We start from the raw sequence: 21,050 nt of genomic DNA, 5'->3' as shown, positions 1-21,050 counted from the left end.
ACTTACTACTTTACTGTAGAGGCACCCAGTCTTTGTCTTATGGAGAGCTACACAGGCAAGGTTTCAGCTCCCAGGGGGCTTGCATGATGAATCAGATTGCAGTCGCATCTTTGTTTTTTTTTAAGTAGGACTAAGACTAAAATTCGCAGCATATAGTGCTCTGTGTTAAAGAAGAGGACAGCTGCAGGTTGCATTGTTAAATTATACAGGCCAGTTTTGGTTGACAGGTCACATTTAAGCAACTTGTGACAACACTAAATTAGAGTTTGCTCTTTTCCTGACACCCTAAAGCTTCTCTCACAAGTCAAAAGTAATTGTTTATTGAGGGAAGGGGCATTTAGGTGTATCAGGGCGGGACTATCAGCAAATGAAATGCCAGAATTGAAATCCAACTGTGCAACTATATAGCAGAATTAGGAAATCTCAGTATATATGCAATTCTCCCATTAATTCTAGAGGAATTCCATTACTTCCACTAAGGTGAGAAATATAGCCTCGTCTGTACCAGCAAACTCTTGCTGGTATTGTGGTAGCCCTGGACAGATTCAAGTTTTTTAATTGATTTTTAACTTATTAGAAGGACAAATTTTGATTTTGGAATATAGTGATTCAAATAGTATTTAAAAATTGTATTGATTATCCTGTGTGTAAGATTATTTTCCTGTTCCTGGAGATGCATTTACTAACCTAGATGTGCATTCCTTTTACTACATAGCCTAATGGGATACGATATATATCTTGCTTCTCATTTATACACTGTTTTGAAGAATAAATGAATAATGTGGAAGTTACTGAGCATGTTGCATTACCAGACCAGGGGATTAGTCACTGAAATTACTGAAACACAAATTAAGTTGCATGGCTAGTAAATTGTAAACTTTCCATAATTACTTTTTCTCCAAACTATAGTAGTTCAGATTCATTAATTTTTTTTGTTTTATATTTATAATCACTTAATCCATTTTGTGGCGCACCAGCTAACCTTGTCTCTTTTTTGACATTTGTAGGTCCATATGATTTTGGTGGAGTCCTTACAAACAGTAACCGGGACATTATAAATGGTGATGCTATCCACAAACGGAATCAATCTTACAAGGAGATGCACTGGTGAGTTTTTTGGGCTCAGCAAGGGGAAGTGGCAAGCGAGTTTTTGCCCCTTTCTGAACGGCTCAGACTAGAAAGCGTGAACAGACATGATTTTTAAATCATGAATTAAGCAGAATTCCACTTCAGGAACAGTCATACTTGAAAGTTGGTTCCTGGGGGTTAGCCTGGGCTGGGGGCAGGTGCTTCACAGTCACTCCTGCCCCAAATCCCCGATGTTCAGGAGGAATGGTATCAAGTCTGTCTCTTTCTTATTGGAGCACTTTGCCGATGGAGTGGATCCTTCCTTCCCCCTGCCAGGTGTGGTCAAGGGGAAGGAGAGGACCTGAGGCATTCCATACCCACTGCATCCCTCAGGCCCAGCTGGGAGAGCACTGACAGCTGTGCTCCCTCTGGAGCTGAAGGGTAGTGAAGCAGGCAGAGCTCGTGGAGCACTGTGCATGCAATGGCATGAGGACTCCTATTGAGCATTTTCAACCCAGGAAATAGCCATGTGAGGCTCAGATGGGTTATCCATGGAAGGTCGTGATGACATCTGGGGCTCCCACTTTGTTCCTAACATCTGGGGTTCAGGTAGACTCACTCCCCTAATAGAGGGCAAGATAACTATGAACTGCTGAAACACTTGCTGAGACCTGTGCTGCAGGAGAAAGCAGTTATGGACTGTGTGCGGTGTATGAACATGCCCATCGTTACTCTCCTGAAAGGCTAGGAAAGATTGTGTTGTCTTCTAGTAAACCATCCTGGATGTTTGCCGTGTTGTCCAGCTATTTCTGAAGTTTTATACCAATTCTTAAAACCGACGCTAGTTTGGGGCTAATGCTCTATGTGGGTGACTGCAAAAAAAGTCTGCTTAAATATTGTTTGTTTTTCCTGTAAGGTGAGCTACAACTTGAGTATTGGGCTTTCTTGCTCTGTCCTATGGTTCTCATTTGATGTGGGTGGCTGGGGGCTAAGGAGAAGCCTACTCTCTCAGAGCAGGACAGTGCAGCCCTAGCAGCTTCACAGAAATTCTAGTGGTGTGAATTGTCTCATCTTTCTCTTCTCAGCCTTCACCCTGGTGATCTCTACCCATTCACAAGAAAGCCCCTTTTTATCATTGTGGACTCCTCTAACAGCGTTGCCTATAAGGTAAGTATGGCACGGTACAGTGCCAACCCCCAGGTAGCCTACAGTTTTTATAGGTTATTTTTTAAACACTTTATATTTAGTCTTTTCTGTCGCGGTTGTGCATGCTGGGCAGGATCTGATCCTTTGAATAGGAACAAGTACAGAAGCATACAAATAGCTGCTCATTGAAAAGTAGTAAATCCTCCTGGAGGGGAAAAAACAGTTCAAGATTTCCAAGCGCTCTGGTGAGAGATTTATTTTTGTTATATATCAAAGTAGTTTATTTTTTTGGTGGAGATTAAGTAATCTTTTTTTCTGCTCCAGATATCTAACCATCCTACTTGGAGCTGCTTTAAATGGCAGAATGGCGTCAATGCATAGAGTTTTGACTTGTAAATAGGTGTGTTCACGTATCAGGGAAAAATATTTGAACCAAAGAAAGCTAACAAATGAGAAATTTAAAACCAAACATGCTACAAAAATTAAATATATATGCAGCATCTCCTCTTATATAATATGTGCTAGACTCCTCTGACTGAATGCTGTACACAGTAGAATTATTCAGTGCCAAATCATCATTAGGAATCTATAATTCAGGTAATGTGGAAGCAAGTGTGATGAAATTCCAGAGTCACCAATCACATTAGTGAATGTAATGTTCAGAAACGTGCTGGGGTATGCAAAACTGTCACTTCCCTGATGCCTCCTCGTACAGCACCACTTATTTACAGTCAGACAAATGTTGGTTTGCAGCTGTGTTTCAAGGAGCACTAGGGATGTCTAGTGGCCAAATATGCCTGTTCTCTCTCCAGTGTCCATTATCTGTTTTGCCTGTTTAGAGAGGGATGTTGGATAACAAGACTCAGCATGTCAGTGATCATATAATTCAAAATGAGTCTCATCGATTTGGGAACACTTTAACCTAAACATCATAACAGTGCATTGCCATTCTCTAGTGCCTTTTTATCAAAGCATCTTGAAGGATTTTGCAATCTCTAATTAAGTTAGTTTCACCACATCCATATGCTTGTAGGTATTATCCCAGTTTATAGAAAGGGGGATAAATGATTTGACCACAACCACAAGGAAGTCAGTGACAGAGGCTGAAATAAACCTAGATCTCTTTCATTCCATCTTACTCACAAGACCGTTCTTCCTCCCTTCCTATTACAGTTGCTGAAAAAACATGTAGTCCTGCTTTGGGAAAGGGCAGAACTAGGGAACCTCAGTACACATGCAACTCTGGACATGCATGTTCTCTGTAGGGGGAATCTTGGGGAGGTCATGGATTCCATCATTTGGGCTTGCCTCTCTCACATGAGTCTTAAATGATATTTTCGGAAGAAAGTTGCTTTATAAACTCTAAGCAGGAATAATTGAATCCTGTCCAATGGAGACTGTAGAATTTCTGTGCAGTAAATAAAACAAACAAGCATCTCAGCCTGGGTTCTGCTCCTCATTGTGCTTTGTGTCTGATCAGTGAGCCAAACCCCTAACTTCTTATCCAGTTCATTAGTTATGCCAACGCTCACGAACCAGCCAGCAGAAGAAAAGAGCAGGGAGAGACCTCTTTTAAGGATTCTCCATATTTGCTCATCGGGTATTGCCTAGGTTTATTAAGGGTTTGGGGAATCTCTGTGCAGATTAGAAATCCTACACCAATCTGGGACCTCAGTCCTGGTACTCAATTACCTTATGAGACCTCCATTAAAACCAATGGCAACCTGTTCTCTGTTGCATACATCAATGAAGATGACTTTTTTAGTTGCCATTATGTTGGCCCTAAGGGTTGGGGAGATTGGAGCCTTGATGGCAGAGTCTCTTCCCCTCCCTATGCTCCTGCTGCCAATTTACGGGTTCTTTAAGGACAAGGTCTCTTTACATCCACAGTTTAAATTCTTACCTAAAGGTCTGTCTGAGTTCCACCTTTATCAGTTCATTTATCTACCAGTATTTTTCCCAAAGCCATGTAGGTCTCTACAGGAATCCTGCTTCCATACCCTGAATGTTAGAAGGGCATTGGCCTTCTATTTAGACAGGACCAAGCAATTTAGGAAGTCACCTAGGCTCTTCATTTCCTTTGTGGATAGAATCACGGGATCTTCAATCTGTACTCAGGAACTTTCAAGATGGATATCTGGATGTAGTGTTACTTGTGTGGCAAAGGCAGCTTGTTCAGCCCTTTCGTGGGTACTGTGCCCTCTTTGGCTACGACTATGATACGCCTGGGTGGGAGGGGGGGGGGGGCCCGGTCCCGCCCTCTGCCCCGGGCCCCAACCCAGGGACCCTGTGTGGAGTAGTCTCCAAACTGCCCAGTCCATGACTTACTCTCTTCCCTGGATCGCCTGTCCTTGGCCCCATTGCTCACAGTCCGCTTCCTGGAACTGGGTGGGGAGGGTTCTCCTTCAGGCCTGTGCCTTGGATCCCTGGCCGTGACAAGTACCCCCTTTTGTCTCTGGTATCTTTTGGGGTTGTGGTATGTGGCAATGGTTGCTCCAAGTCCTGTAGTAGCTCTCTTCTGCTCCGCTCCGCTTCTCCTCTTAACTCCCTTCCAGCTGCCCCTGTCTGCCTGACAGGGAGGCTTTTAACTGCTGGGGCAAGCTTCTTGATTGGCCTCAGCTGGCCTAATTGGCCTAATTGCCCTGGAGTAGCTCCAGCTGGATCACCCAGGGAACAGGGATTTGTTAATCCTGGGGCTAATATAGATCCCCTCCACTGCTCTCCTCTAGCCATCAGGTCTGGCCCTGTCACACTTGTTATAAGGCTGCAGGTGTTCATCTCCCCCAAAGGGTGATAGCAGGCAAAATCTACATTACTGAAGGATGTACCAGTATCTAAAATACGTAGGGCTGCTTGCTACATGAGCTTCAGTACATATGTTTTCAAAATATAACACCCTGATCCATGCAGTCAAATCCAATGTGGCACTTGGTCCAGATCAGATCCTGATGGTCTGTAGCACACCCCAAGCACTCTCCCAGAGGAAACTTCCCCAATGTGATTTTTACCCAGACAGACTCTGTCTTATCAATTCCATCACTTCTAATTTCTTCACAATTTACCTCATCATTGATATATAATGCTACTCCACCACCTTTGCCTTTATATCTGTCTTTCCTAAACAGCACATACCCTTCAATACTTGTACACCAGTCGTGACGACTATTCCACCATGTTTCTGTTATCCCTATAATATATGGTTTCACTTCCTGCATCAGTAGCTCTAGTTCCTCCATTTTGTTACCCAGGCTCCTCACCTTGGTATACAAACATCTTAATTTTTGCTGTTTGGCTTCACTCACATTCCTTACCTGATTTGGCACAGTCTTTCTACTGCCAATATTGCCTATTAGACTGGTGTCTACACCACCCTTCCTCCTAATGTCTATTCTGCTTCCCACTGCTGTGTCCTTTCTTACTTCATTTTTCTGCCTCTCAATGCTAAAATCAGGCATGGAGATTACCTGGGCATCTCCCCCAACTCCCTAGTTTAAAGCTCTCTTAATCAGTTTTGCCAGCCTCCATCCTAGAAGTGTATTTCCCTCCCTACTCGGGTGAAGTCCATCCCAAGAGAACAGTCCTCTGTCCATGAATGCCTCCCAGTGACCATACATCCCATAGACCTCCTTATAGCGCCACTGCCTGAACCATCTGTTGGTCATCAGAATCTTGTCACACCTTTGATGTCCTCCTCTAGGGACAGGCAGAATCCCACTGAAGATCACCTGAGCCTCGATTTCCTTAAGAGTCTTTCCCAGCCTGGCACAGTCTCCTTTGATACGTTCCAGCGAAAATCTAGCTGTATCACTTGTACCCACATAAAGGACAATCGGTGAATTCTTTCCTGCTCCCATTAGGATCCTCTTCAGCCTCAGGTCCACATACCATATCTTAGCACCCGGCAGACAGCACACCCTTCTGTTCTCTGGATCAGCTCTGGTTACAGGTCTGTCTGTTCTTCTCAGCAAGGAGTCCCCAATCACGTAGACTTGCCTTTTCCTGGTAACGGTGCGATTCTCCTGCCTATCCCCTGTTCTTTCTGGCTGCAAGTCATCTCGTCTACTATTCTCCTTTGCAATCCTGTGCCACCATTCCTGTACCCTCCCGGGGCTCTTATTTGGTGGTATCTCCATTGGTTTATCCACTCTTTGTATAGACTAGCTGCTCTTCTCTTCTTCCTTGCCCTCCCACCTTCAGTAACGACCTGCTTTGCCCCTTTCATTTTCCAACTCCACAAATCTGTTTCTGAACTTTCTCCGTCACTAGCCTGTCTTTTCCTCTGCTTGGTTCTCGCAGTCACATACTTCCACTGGACACTTTCCTCACCCAGCATTTTCCTCTCAGAGTTCGTTGGTCCTGCTTCCATCTGCAAGTCTGGGTTTTTTCCCTTCAGCCTCCTCATTTGTTTGTTCCATCATCTGCTCAAACCCCCTTCTAAACTCAACCAGAGTTTCCACCTGCATCTCCAACCCTATGAGGCAGCACTTCATACAAGCGAAGCTCTTTTGAGGTATCCCTCCAAGATCATGTACATCCCGCAGCTTCCATATCCAGTCATCTTCATTCTCTTCCACTGCTTGGAGTGACTACCACTACTGCCTCTGTATCTGTCATAGTCTTTCCCACTATTTCTTGTCAGTGACAGAAACAAAAACAAAAAAACCATCAAAACAACCCTAACAAGCACTCCAACAATACCAGAACACCACACCTTCCCCCTCAAAGGCCCATGTTTTCAGCTCTGTTTGCTGGCTCCTGTGCCACTGGGAACATATGGACACAGAATGGCTTGTTTGCATGTGTTGGTGGGCTAAAACTGCCCTAAACCCTTTTGGTCAACTACCGTGGGACAGATAGACGAGTTCTCCCATAGTCCACTATGAAACAAGCCCCACAACAGCGTCAGCAGGGGTGCTAGGAACCTTAAGATATGATAGTACATGCCCACAGAAGCTGAAGTTCTGACTCAGATCTGAATAATTTAATATGGCCATAAGCGCAGTTGAGGTCCAGGTTTCCAATGTAGTGTGGACATAGAAACACCAAGTCTGCAGGCATGGGTCACCAAGCCCTGGGCTTAGTGTGCTGTGTAGACATATCCCTGGAGTTCTAAGTGGTTTGTCATGCAGTCACTATCTGCACAGTAATAGTTTCTGATGATTCTTCATTGGAGACCAAAATCTTAATCTCCAGTCCATAAATCTCCCTTGGGCTCTTCTTGGAACAGAGCTCTTAGCCTAGTCAGTATTTTTCTAGGCCTGGGACGTGTATATTACTTTGGTTAGACCTGGCCATTCTTGTTAGTATTTTGACATACTTAGAAGGAATTAGTTTAATTAAAATACTTTTGCAGGGAGTTAAGCAGAAATCAGAAAGAATCCTGAAATGGGACCTCCCCTTTTATGAGACAAGTGACTGATGGTTCTGCAATGGGTAAATGATTCTTTGTGGCTTATAGCCAAGATTGATAACACATTTTATCACATTTTAGATGTGAAATATGTAATCTGAAAGGAACTATGAATTGCACTGAACTGGCCACTGTTTCATTAGCAAGAATGTATGCACTAGTGTCAGACAGACATCCTGGTCTCTCTTATATGGCATTGCAACTCTTCAGTTTTAGAAAGATTCCGAGCTGGAAAAGAACAACTCAGTTTGGGAACTAAACTGGAGAAATGTTTCTTATTTGGTGGCCTGTTTTTTAATAAGAAGTAGATTCCAGAGCAGAAGATGCATTCCCCGTGTGTCAGTGTAGAATAATGCTGTGTTCTGATTTGCAAAGGAATTATTGTAAAATATGGTGTGTTTTTACTAATATTGAAGAAAAATAGATTAAGCAATTAACCTGAAACAGTGTTTTCGCATAGCAACTGCTTATTGATTCACATGTTTGTTTTCAAAGAGAGCCAATTTTAACTATCCTCATACCAGTGGTTCTCCTGTTCCAATGGAAACAGTCCTACTGCTAGGAGAAAGCAATATTTTTGTCTTTATTGGGCAACCAAACTAATGGCAAGGAAAGTAGTTGAAAGGGCTTATCCTGGTTGGTCTTTGGCCTGAAAACAAACAGATTTGTTCTTTGGATTACAGAATATATTTTTAAAGTAAGCCCATTATTATAATGGGTTACTCCTAATAGCAATTTGTTTCTATGAAATTAGTGCATACTTTCAGTGAGAGAGAGAGAGAGTGTCCCCTCCTTCCCTCCCCCCCTTCTTAGTTGTATGTATTAAACATATTGGGTTCCAGCCAACAAGACAGAATTACAACTGATGTTTAACTGTTGTTTGTTACAGAATTTCACAAACTTATTTGGACAGCCACTGGTGTGCTTGCTTTCTCCAACAGCGTATCCAAAAGCATTACAAGGTACAAATGTGTTGCCTTCCTTGCAGCTTTAACTTGTATGACTTTATATTGTCTTGCATAGTTTTTAATGTAACATTTATCAGCTTCCACAATGAACACCTTCTGATGCTTTCTCTTCACTTTATGATGACCCCGGCGGGGGTGAGCAGCTCTTGAAGCATTACTGACCGTTCATAGTGAATGACTTTAACATGGCCTGATTCAACTGGAGTCTGTTCAAGCAGCTTCACCAAGGGCCAGAGTGCAAACTCAGTTTGCAGATGCAGAGACCCAGAAAGTTGCCATCACAGTACTGGCGTCAAAATCACTTTTCTATTGTTAGCGTTTGAGAGACATTTCAGTACAAATGGAACATCACTAAAATGATGTTGCCCAGTGTATTCCAGGAGCAGTTCTAAAGGCCAGCTGTAGAGTCTGCATTAATATCCAATCTGCATAATCTCTCTTTGGCACCAGATGCAGGTTTTGGAAGGTTTCTTAAGGAAAACAATTAGTCCTTCTCATGGGAAAATGGGTTTCCATTTTGAACCAGAACACTTCTGCCAGTTTGTAGGTTAAAGATGACCAAGGTCAGATTCCCATCTGCCTTTTCCATTACAGGAGTTATATTGTCAGAGCTTAATGGAAAGAACTGCAGCCATTACTTTAGGTGTCAAAATAAATCTTTGCTCAATAAGACTATATACATATTAACTTTCCAATACCTACAACTGTGAATGGTTCTGGTACGTGTCTGTGAGGGCAGCCATTTTACTGCTACTTCCCAGCATGAAGTCCAGTCTGCTGACATAGTTTGAGGCACAGGAAGTGGTGCTCAGCAAATGAATGCATGAGAGAAGCTGGAGACTTCACAGTTGCTTTAAGGTAAGTTCTATTATTTGCTAGAAACTTTTGAGTAGACAATATTAAAAGCTTTGTTCAAGTGAAAACTGTTAAATTAACAAAGAGAAATTCTGATTAAATAATAGAACTTACCTTTTTAAAACAGTGAATGTCTCCAGTGGAGTTCCTGCTTAGTGTTAGTAATACACCAGTAGATACCTGTTGTAACCAAAGGGGGTTCTCACAGTATTGGACTTCTCTAGTTTCTCTTTTTTCTTGTCTTAAGCTGTTAGAGCCAGGAGCACGCCCAAGGAAAGGAGTACATTTCTGGAGAGTAACTGGAAAAAACGAAGGGGCGTTATGTCTGTTTTGGGTGGGGAACCATACATATCCAACGGTTGTGTGCTTGCCTACTTCTTACCAGAGCAAAGCCGTTTCTATGGGTTTTTGGTAATGCTGATAAACTAAAAGAAAGAAATGTGTTATGGTGGGTTTAGTTATGACCTCATACAAATCTTACCTTGTAAGATTGACACTAGTTGTATTAAAACCAGGAAGAGAACTGGAAAGCTCTAAACTTCCCGCAAGTATATGGGGTCTCTTCTTCTCTTGGCATGCACGTATCTCATATGAACCTTGATTTGAATGAGTCAGTGCATCACCAGAAGAACTGGCCCCCCTCATAAAGGCTGAGAAGATCTTTCTATATATGCTGCACATTACTGCCTCAGTTGGAGAGAAATGGAGGGTACAGGGCTCTACTCTATGGCAGGGACAGCTCTCCTGTTTAATGCGCCGAATGCATCATGTTGTTGTTTATTATTGGCTTTTAGATCAGTCTCAGCGGGGTAGCCTCTTCACCCTCTTTCTGAACAATCCTTTAATGGCATTCCTATTTGTCTCTGGATTATCAAGCATGCGCAGAGGATTGTGGGAGAAGTGTCAAGATTACCTTAGAAAAATCAACCGGGATATCGCCCAGCTGCTGACCCATTCTCGCTCCATAGGTATGTCCTCAAAGACCTACATGCTTTCAACAGAAAACTTAGAGACGCAGCTTGAGCTTGCTCGGTCTTGCCAATGAGTAATATATGCTTTGTGAGGGAAATGCACACTATTCCTTGTGGTGTTTTTCCCAAAGGTCATTTGCCTCAAAAATGCCTTTCTGAATTCAGTTTTCTTTAAGTGTCACCTTCTTCCTCTGCAGATCAGGCCTTTCTTCAGTTTTTTGGGGATGAATTTCTTCGCTTACTTCTAACAAGATTCGTCTTCTGCTCAGCCACAATGAGGATGCACAAAATTTTTCGGGTATGCAGGGAAAACTTTCCCTTTGTGTGAGAGAGTCACCAGACAAATTCTGTTCTCATGCAGAATTGCCTTCACTGGGGGATTAAAGGGCTTTTCTGACTGACTTCTGTGGTTCTTCTGCTCATGGGCTTCACTAATACTGCTCACAAGGGCTCCTGATGTGTTTAAATTAGTATTCATTAATGTGTGTGTGACGTACATAGTGGGTAATGTTAGTTATTCTTGCTGCTGAAAAGCCCTTTGCATACAAACACTCATAACTAGCTTTAATAATATATTGCATCCGTCTTCTGATTCTGTGTAGTGCATGAAACAGTTTACCTCAATTTGGCTACATCCCACCGTTTCTAAAGTAGACCTATTCTAGTATTACGCATGCCCACAGTACATATTCATTTATATAGCATTGTAATTGTACACAGCTGCGCTACTAAGAATGCTATGTCAAAAAATATAAGAAAAGGGTCTCTTGGCACACAGCCTAGAAAGTTTATAAACAAGAGTGATAGGTGGGCTTCAGAATCAGAATGCATCTTGGAACTTATGATTTCCAAAATATGCGTGTGTGTTCTTTTTAAGGAGAGAGAGGGCGCCAGACTTCAGGAAAGATGTGGATAAATTGGAGAGGGTCCAGAGGAGAACAACAAAAATGGAACAGCCTTAGAAAACCTGACCTATGAGGACAGGATTTAAAAAAAAAAAAAAAAAAAAGCATATTTAGTCTTGAGAAAAGACTGTGAGGGGACAAGCTGATAAATCTTCAGATATGTTAAGGGCTGTTATAAAGAGGATGGTGATCAGTTGTTCTCCATGTGCACTGAAGAAGGACAAGAAGTAATGAGAGATTTAGATTAGGTATTAGGAAACCTTTTCTAACTATAAGGATAGCTTAGCTCTGGAATATGCTTCTAGGGGAGGCTGTGGAATCCCCAGTGCTGGAGGTTTTTAAGAAGAGGCTGGAAAAACACCTGTCAGGGATAGTCTAGGTTTACTGGCTCCTGTCTCACTGTAAGGGGCTGGACTTGATGACCTCTTGCAATCCATTCCAGCCCTGCATTTCTGTAATTCTGTGATCTTAGAGTGCAAATAATTACAGTGGGCAGAAAGATGATTCTTCTGTTGTTAAGCACTGTGCCGGGAATGAAATCTGCCTCTAGGATTATGCTATTATATACATGCCTACTGTGTCGCACAGATCTAACTTACCTGCTTGGTGTTTGAGCATTGCAGAAAAATGTCATTAGCATGTTATAAAATCTCCTTCTATGGTCATGTTTCATTTTTATCATGTTTCACTTAAACATGCCTGGCCATCTTGAGTTAATGGAGCTTTGTTATTGCCACAGTAACCAGTAGGCCCCACACTTCCATAATTTGAAAACCTGGCCATTGCCTATGCAGTCAAGGGAGACGTCTGTGAAGATCACCTTCATCACTTCTGTCAAGACCTGGCCACTCCTGTGACCTGTCAAACAAACAGATCAGCGTGGTTTTTTTAGTATTTTAATGAAGTGGACTTTTATATCTTTTGTTCTATACTGTTAGATAATAAAAATAATTGTGCTGTTTTTCTCTTCATCTAGCAGGAAACTCGAAATTACCCTGAATCTTATCCCCAGCTGCCAAGAGATGAAACAGTGGAGAGCCCTCACCTCCAAAAACACATTCTGGAGCTGGCTTCCATCCTGGATGTTAGAAACGTGTTCCTGGAAAACACCATTGATGACTATTAAAAGAAACTTTCTTACTATAACAGGGTTTCCCTAGCCACAGACTTTGAATGGTGCAGTTTTCTAATGTGAAAATCCACAAAAGGAGTTACTTGATTTTATTTTAAAATTTAGGACCATTATTTTTTTAAAAAAAATAAACAGCTGTTAGCCCAGCTACCCTATTCTGTATGGGGTCAGTTTTATAAACAAATCTTTTCACATCTTTTAAATGTTAAACTAAGGAATCCCTGGAGTTTTGTTTTTGGTTTTGTGGTTAAAAGCAACCACATCTTCAACAGCCGATCCTAAGCATAGAAGTATTATTGGTCAATTTTAGCCCACATTTATGGAAATCCTTTATTTTTATACAGTTTTAAAAGAATTGGAAGCAAAAACACCTAATAGAAAAACAATATTTTATCCCCAAAGAGTTTGGCTTTGAAATGATAAAGCTGGAAACACACAATGCAAATAGCAATAAGAGACAGTCCTTCATAACAAATATTTATTTTTCAATCTTAGGTGAGTAATTAGACAAATTTGTGCTAGAACAAATGGCAATTGGAGCAGTGAGTTTGGAGTGATGCTGGAGAGGGATCCCCTGACATTTGTGTTCCATGTAAATTAGTACTTTAAATCTTATGCTGAGCAGCACTGCTGGCCGAGAACACAAGTCCCCTCCTGCCTGCTTGGCTTTAGTTAGCAGCTGGTGGCATATATTACAAAATGAATCAAGCTGGCCCCATTTCCCCAGTATAGTACATCCTGCCCCACCTTCCGTGTCTTGTCAGAGCCACCACCATTCTGCCTGAGGGGGCTAGCACGTAACTCCTCTTGAGCCAGTCCAATAGAGCTTTGTAATCACCAGAGGGGGACTCTCCCTTCTTACCTCATTGAGCAAATTAAGTGGGTTAATTCCCAGCCCTTGGTGAGTCTGTGCCCAGGAGTCAAACCAGTCTCCCGTAGTCGTACTGAGTACCAGCCCTTCCCACCAGAGAAACACCTGGCAAGAAGCATCTTGGGGCTGATGCTGTCACCTGCTTTAACAATGAGATGATTTTTCATGGTATCCTTGTGACCCCAGATGAGCTGCTTTGTTCTTGTGTTTATGATGGTTAAAAGTGCTGTCGCAGCATGCATGCGATGGGTGCCCATCACTCCACCCCACTTCCCTACCTGTTTACTCCATGAATCCAAATGACAGGCTGAGCGGAGGGAAAGTGTGAGGAGCACATAGTCACAGCAAAACACAGCTAGTGCCACTTCGATTGCACAATAATTTCACCCAAACCTAGACAGCTTCCAGCAGGCTCTATAAAGTCTGCAATAAGAAATGTCATGATCTGTATGAAATTTGAAGCTGAGGTAGGGAAAGTGCTTGCTGGAGAAGTAGGAAGGTAAAGCTGTCAGGGCAGTGCCCCCCTAACTTCCAAACAAGCTCCAAGAGCTCCTGCACCTCTTGATAGAGAGGCGGCATGGAGTGGAGGGTGGAAGCACTGTAATAGTAGAAGGATTTTGGCTTCAATGAAGTAAATGTTCTAAACAGCCAGACTAATAGCATAGGTACTCCAGCTTTGAGACTGGCTCCACTTCAGTTAGCGGCAGTTTAAAAAAAAAAAAAAAAGCCGTGTCCCAAAGCCAAGACTGAAGCAAAACAAATTTTTGTACACTCCAGTGTTTGGTTTTTAAAGATATATAAAATGAAGAGTGGGTTTTTAACTGAAAATACTCGTACTGCAAAGAAGGTGTTTGCTTTAAATCCAGCAAAAGGCAAGTCTAAGGAGAGATGAACTGTAATTTTTGTACCTGAAATTACACAACAGATTGTCACATGGCCTGAAATGACAAGTCTAGAAATGGTGGTAGCAAAGTAAACTATGGTCATCTTGTTTCTGTGTGAATATAGGGTGTATGGTGCTGGAAAGGCTGCCTTTTGCATGGCTGTATTGCTGTCTGAAGTGAAATCCACTGGGGTGCTCCTTGTATTGTAATGCTGAACCCTCCAATAGAGCAAAGACACCTGCTAGACTGTTGTGTCTTTAGTGAATGTACTGTGTGGTACCAACGTGGACTGTTTCAAGCTGTTACATGAAAGCTGTTTTGTTCTGTGTTCATTGTTCCAATGCTAGAAAAGGGGTAGGAATTTGATTAGCCCGTTAATTTTGGGGTCCAGTCCAATGTTTCAATTTTAAAAATGTGTGGTACCTCCCTTAGCTTGGTGCCTACTTCAGTGGGCCTCTTCACAGAACCATCACAGTGATGTGACCATCTTCTTAAGACAGACGAATAGCCAGGGACGGAGGGTGCTGCAGGTCAAGGTTGATGTCTGTCAGTACTGCTGTGGGGGAATCCAGTGCAGAACAACAAGGGGTAGTTATAGAGCAGGTGGCAAGAGTGGAGCTTCCATAGCACTTGCTTGTACTGGGCTGGGCCCTAGCCAAGTCCATCACTCTCATAGGCACTAAAAGAATCAATGGAACATTATGAGAAGAATTATTTATTTGAGCAGACTTGGGGGCCTCTAGTTGGTGTTACAGTTTTCTTCTGAGGGGCTGTGGTTCTTTGGGGACCCTTCTTCAGCTGAGATTGAGGGTTTTTTTAAAGATAAGTGTGTGTATATACTCGGTGTTTGTGTGTTTTATGTACAGTGCACAACCAGCTGCCTGTTGGTGTGCTTGTAAATATGTATAGATATATGTATATGGGAAGGTCTAGAGATAATGCAGTCTGTACATACCAGAATTAGATATGCACACACGCCGATTGGACTGCATTCCATGAGGGTGTTCTAGAAGCATCATTCAAGATGCTGTAGTTACGGTTGTGGCTGCATTACCATTGTAATCCTCTATTTTCAGGGGCTTATGTTTGGTAAATGAAATCATTTGGGGCTAAAACTAGGTGCAGGAGGCCTCATCCAGTGAGTTGGGGGGTGGGGGTTCTTTTTACAAATTTAAATATTCCCATTCACATTGAAACAATAGTAATTTTGTGAAGTGAACCAACAGAATCCAGGAAATGTGAAGCTTGGGGCTGACCAGTCCTTCCCCAAGGGCAAGCAGTCCCAAACACTAGAGCTCCGGATGGAGTGTTTGCATTAATGCTGAGTGTTTCTTTTGGCATAAGTTTCATGGAGCATCCTTTGTATTCAGACACATTGAGGACCATGTAGGAATAAGGAAATCTCTGTACTGGTAGCACAAGCAGAGAGACGGATGTAGCACGGCATCCATCTTACCCTCTCTCCTGCACTTCAAAGTGAAATAAGCTAGAAGCTCAGTCCCAGGTCACTGCACTGTGATCATAATGAAATCCAATGTTTAGCTTTGACTATTCTGGTTCCATTTCACTTCCCTGTACCTGGGAATAGCATGCATGGGCTTGGGAGAAAGGATTCCATTAGCATGCCCAGTTTGTGTTCTGGTGAACCCGTGTGGAACGTGGTTTGTAAGCTTTACTGCTTGTCTTCTGCTCAGCTTGGATGAAGAAGAATAGTCGCTGCTTATGGTGCATCTGTGTGAATTCTATGTCTACATCACTTGGTGCTGTATTTGGTTCAGCCTCCCCATTAGCTCGAGTTTGCAGTAGGTCTGATCAGACAGGAACATGCATAGAGGACTGGTAGGAGAGGAGAAGCTGGTTTAGAATCTGGAAAGAATGAGGACTTGAAGGTTAAGTCAAAATCCAAATGTGTCATCAGCTCTGCCTCAGTCTTAAAAAGTCAGATGCACTTTTTAAAAGGAGTCTCTCACTCTCTTCTCAGCTATTCTCAGCTCTAGTTGGTTTTGTTTAGAATACTTGCTATTAATGAAACTTGACAACAGGGATTTTTAAAGAATGAACTTCACTTCTCTTGTTCTAACAGTTTGTCCCATTCAAACTTACTTTAACTCATCCATTGTAAATGGTGGATTCTCTGTAACATCAAGTCTTTAAATCATGATTTGAGGACTTGAGTAACTCAGCCAGCGGTTGGGGGTCTGTTACAGGAGTGGGAGATGAGGTTCTGCGGCCTACAATGTGCAGGAGGTCAGACTAGATGATCGTGATGGTCCCTTCTGACCTTAAAGTCTGAGACAACCTCAACGTGTATACATACTCTATGCATGGGCATGTGGATGTGGTTTGCATACCTCTCTATACATACAGCATGCTTGTACATAACAGAAAAATGTTCTCTTGATCGTTTCCTGTCCAGAAATCCTCACTGCTGGGAAGTGAATAGGAATGAAAGAGAGATTAATCTGGGAGGGTCACAGTTATAAGGGAAGCAGGGGAGAAGTAATGGGATGGCTTTTATCAGGCCTTTTAAAAATAAAATAGGTGTTTCACTTCCTTGCAACGTGGAGAGAATTTGCATTCCAATTGCAGGAAAGGTCATATGAAGAGAGCAAGCTGAGGAATAATGTTAGTCAAGTTTGCGTAGTTTCCTCTAAGTGCCTGCTTTGCAGATTTCTTCTGCCACAGCTTCTACATTCTGCCCATGATAATGTAGCGGGTATGGTCAAATTTATCCCATTGATGGCATCCCTTTTGCCTTGTACTCCTCTACTATCTGGGCTCTAAGACATCTGGCCAAGGTTACTATTGTTGCTTTTTTTCCTTGGTATCTCAGAATAACAGCAACAACCAGGGCTGTGAAACTTCTTATGAATTCAGTAATTTCTAACCCCTCTCCAAGTATAAAAAGGTGCCGCCACTTTGCTGTTTGTCCATTAGACTGACAAAAATGAAGGCATATTAACACCTGTGACCTATGAAAAACTGAGTTGGACTCTGGAATGAATTCTGGAGAAGTCTCAAACAGTTTGTCCTGATGGATTTCAAATCATAATCATCAGCAAATAGCATTGAAGTAATGGTTACTAGGACATCCTTTCAGAGAGAGACAATGAGGATATTTCTCTTCCAAGATTCAAAGGAAGAATATAGGAATGGGAATTCAGGCTTCAGACAGGGGCACTTGTTAATCTTTGGAGATCTTAAAATTTTAGCATGCTCTGTAAAAACTGACCCTGTGGGGATAGGAAGAGAGCCTCATACCTTTGTGTGACTCTATGGCTGCTCTTTGTACTGTGAGAGCATACATAGAGCCCAAATTCCATACAATCTTGCAGATACTGGAGTGGAGAAGGCTTCCCGTTGATTGATTGGTTTGATCCCTTTATCCTTTCATTAGCATCAGAACCATATCCAGACTTGTATGTAAGTCTTTGAACCCAGCTCCTTCCTGGAAATAAAAGCTTGTTTGTGACCTCTCTGAATAGCCCTTCTGTCTTAATGCTTTTCTTACATAGGCCTTGTCTACACTAGACTTTCTCACCATTATAGCTCAGTAGTGATAGCAGTAGTATACTAGAAGTCCTAGTGTAGATCTGGCAAGACTAGGCAATATAACAATTAAAACATTGGCAATTGATCCATACTAGGGCTCCCACCAATGCTACAACTGGTAGAACTGCCCCAATAAGAACCTTGGTAATCTTATGGGAAAAGTCTAGTACAGATTGTGCCATCAAACTTCGTGTACCTGGACTGTGGTGAAGTCTGGGTCTGTTTGAGGATGCTGGTGTGGAGGATTGGAGGAGAAATTGCCATAATGGGGGCCATGCAAGTAAGTCTGCCATTGCTCTTCAGACCCTTCATCTTGAAAATACGCTGCCTGGAGTTTTTGTAACATTTCTTCCTTCCCCACCCTGGATGCAGAGCAATGAGGATATTTGAATTATTGAGTAGAATTTCAGAAGATTGAAGAAATTAATTTCCATTCCTTCTCAGTCTTTCTGCCAACCAGCTGTCCTCACATAGGTGCATTGCTTTTTAGATCCCAGTTTCATTTCCTGCTTTTGAGATTTGAGCCACAAACTTCAAATATCATTTACTTGTTCAGTTCAGATACTAGAGCAGTTTTCATATCTTATTCACAGGTCATTCCTCTGCATGTATTCCTGCAGGTTAACAAAGCCTGCCATACAAGATGAAGCTGCAGAACTCTGTTTTGAATTTTCTGTTCAGACTGTGTTCCCTGCTCCCTAATATTTGCTTACAAGAAAGAACCCCATGTACTCTGCAGATGTTCTTCTGGACCACTTCTCAGTAGCAGTGCTGAACTGATTTGCTGGAGCATGGCATTGCTAACCAGTACTTTTAAAAAAGCACAAGATGCCATTACCTTCTCCTGCCCCTCCCCTAGGCTCAGCAAGTAGTACAAGGAAAGCTGGGGAGATGAGGATCCAGAAAGAGGAACTCCAGCTGAGGCAGCCCATCCATGCAGGAAATGGGAGCTTTCCTTCTGCCTTTCTCTGGAAATCAGATTATTTAGTGCTAAAAGTAATTTTATATTGAATTGGTTCAAAATTACTTTACAGCCACGTGCCTGTAGATCATATTTTGGTAAAAACAAAACATATTTTACTTAAGATATATAAAGAGAGAGAAATTTTTTGGAGCAAATGGACTTTTCTTGCCAGATATCTAACTCACCAAAGCAGTGTAATTCTGCTATTGTCTTTGGTGGGGAAAAGAATATATTATGACATATATTATATATTATGACATATATATGATTGCTGGATATTTCAGGAAGAAGTTAGAGCTACTAAGATTAAAGTGAGAATTGAAGTTACTCCATTTAAAAAAAAGTCAGTTTCCACTTTGATTCTTCTTAGTAATTAGAATTAAATAACACCATGGCCTGCTTACTGCTTCCATTATCACTCCTAAGCCTTTTTCAGTGCCATTTTTGCAAGCAGATTTCTTGCATGCTTTTGCTTCTGTCAGCTGGCCTATGACGAACCAGTGACACTCCATATTTTTCTCTTGGTTTAGCTAAACAAAAACCTTAGTCTTTCTCATTTGTGGTGACTAGACAACTTTAAGAGAATTGAGTAATAAGAATATGCTTGGATAATCTAGGTGGAAGGCATATTTACATTTCCTAAATGGAAACTGCATGCAAGCAAAATGTCTATACCATGCAACTTAAATGGGATGACCCATTCTAGTTTACATGTTACAAGCCAATCTTTTAATCAGACAGCAGCAGCAACCTTTTAGGTCAGGAAGGGATATGAATATGTAGATCATGATGTATTCGGACTTAATGCCATCTTAGCCAGATGGAGTCCCTCCTGTAATTCAAGTGAGTGAACATTTATTCTTACAATCCTAATGAACACTGAAGTCAGCCATGTGTGGAACACGCATGTCTGCACTTGGTATCTGACACTTTTTCCCCATGGAGACAAATGATTTATGTAATTTTTTTATAGCTTTGTATTGTTATTAGAAAGTAACATGTTTTTTTAACATGTATTATTTGGAGGTCATAATAACTTGCCACCTTAGTGGTATGAGAGGAATTTTAATAAATTGTGGCAAATGCTTGTGTGTAACTAAAATGTTGTTGAACTGTGGTGCCATTCGTAGGGAATATACAGTTGTATTTCTAATAGGAGCTCTTCTGAAGAGATGGAAGCACAAGAGTTTTACATGTACCTATCCTGTTCCAAGTGCTGCTAGTCTGTAGTGCATGTGATGATGCTGTTGGGTATCAAACCTCTGTAATGGTTCACAAAGCCACTGTTTCCCTTTGTTACATAACCACGTCTTGGTGTCAGTTTTTGTCTGTCTGTTATGACTCGAGGTTTTAAAAAAGAGAAAATATAGTCCTGATCTGACTGGTGTGGTGTGAGGCTTTTCTGGTGTGGAGGGTATCTGAGGTCAGTTTGGTTTTACAATATTAGAAAGGACTTTTTTTTCTTCAAAGAGCTACCAAGATACTGTTAACACACAAACTCTGGTTCACATGGTTGTGGAAACCTGATGTCTGTCTAGTGCAATACTGTATAAGCTGTTGTCTGTGTTCAATGCATCTGAATTGCTTAAGCCATAATATCTCAACCATGGAAGTTCTCATTTGTTTCATCCCATCTGATAAATCACTTCCCAGCTTTAGTTGGTTGATATTGATACTTCATGCTGTAGTTTTGTGCAAAACTGAGAGAGAGAATATGTAGGTTTCAATGGAAAATATCCCAGCAAGATGGTAATAGTGGTAGAGGACTGACTGCCCAATGGCCAGTGGTGGTGACTTGTTCTTCAAAAGCATAGTGTATGTATGTGCCATCCTTCTGCTTGCTGCTGCTGGGAAGATTTATTCCACTAAACAGACTTTCCAACTTAACACTGTGATTCTGCACAGAGCTGATATAGCACCAAGGGAACGAAATACTGTAACGTTTGTTGCATTGAATGACAATATGAAAAGTATGGGGTTTTTTGCTGTTAGTATGTTGATGACATTTTCACATTGGTAAATGTTCTCTCAGAATGTGACTACATTCATCAGTTGTGAACTTATTGTACATGAATTTTGTATCTGAAATCCACTCATAAATTATGTGTATTACCAATATAAAATAAACATTTGCTTAAAAATTTCTGGTTTTGCTTGTGGATATCTGTACCAGCTCTTGGTGAGCTTATACTCATTGGTGGGGTGGTGTCAGATGAAATCCTTTATGGTCATTTAAAGGTTCTATGGCACTTTTGGCAAGAGAACAGAAGCTAATCTTCATGTCCCGCCCCAAGTCCTCTTAGGGCAGTGCATAAATATGAGTT

The 21,050-nt window shown here is 41.8% G+C and overlaps 1 protein-coding gene across 6 annotated transcripts in view; it reads left to right on the top strand.

The window, feature by feature from the left end:
* The window catches only part of SCAI (suppressor of cancer cell invasion), an 83,259-nt gene extending 62,399 nt beyond the window's left edge, over positions 1–20,860 (top strand). For 2 of the 6 annotated variants that reach the window (XR_010918563.1, XR_010918562.1), the window contains exons 13-18: positions 1,008–1,107; positions 2,154–2,235; positions 8,514–8,586; positions 10,324–10,415; positions 10,616–10,716; positions 12,300–12,331. Coding sequence is in view for 4 of the 6 variants with exons in the window: in XM_067541703.1 (XP_067397804.1) it covers positions 1,008–1,107; positions 2,154–2,235; positions 8,514–8,586; positions 10,242–10,415; positions 10,616–10,716; positions 12,300–12,449 (680 nt within the window). In the remaining 2 variants the exon portion in view is untranslated. Of the gene's footprint in view, positions 1–1,007; positions 1,108–2,153; positions 2,236–8,513; positions 8,587–10,241; positions 10,416–10,615; positions 10,717–12,299 lie in introns of all 6 variants that reach the window. The other 4 variants (XM_067541704.1, XM_067541702.1, XM_067541703.1 and 1 more) reach the window with 2 other exon arrangements.
* Positions 20,861–21,050: the final 190 nt, after the last annotated feature.

This window comes from Emydura macquarii, unplaced genomic scaffold (genome assembly GCF_026122565.2).
Source record: "Emydura macquarii macquarii isolate MOO-44397 ecotype Brisbane River unplaced genomic scaffold, CSIRO-AGI_Emac_v2 contig_691, whole genome shotgun sequence".
Lineage (NCBI taxonomy): Eukaryota > Metazoa > Chordata > Testudines > Chelidae > Emydura > Emydura macquarii.
The sequence above is the reverse complement of the archived record's forward strand: the minus strand, read 5'-3'. Positions and strand labels throughout refer to the sequence as shown.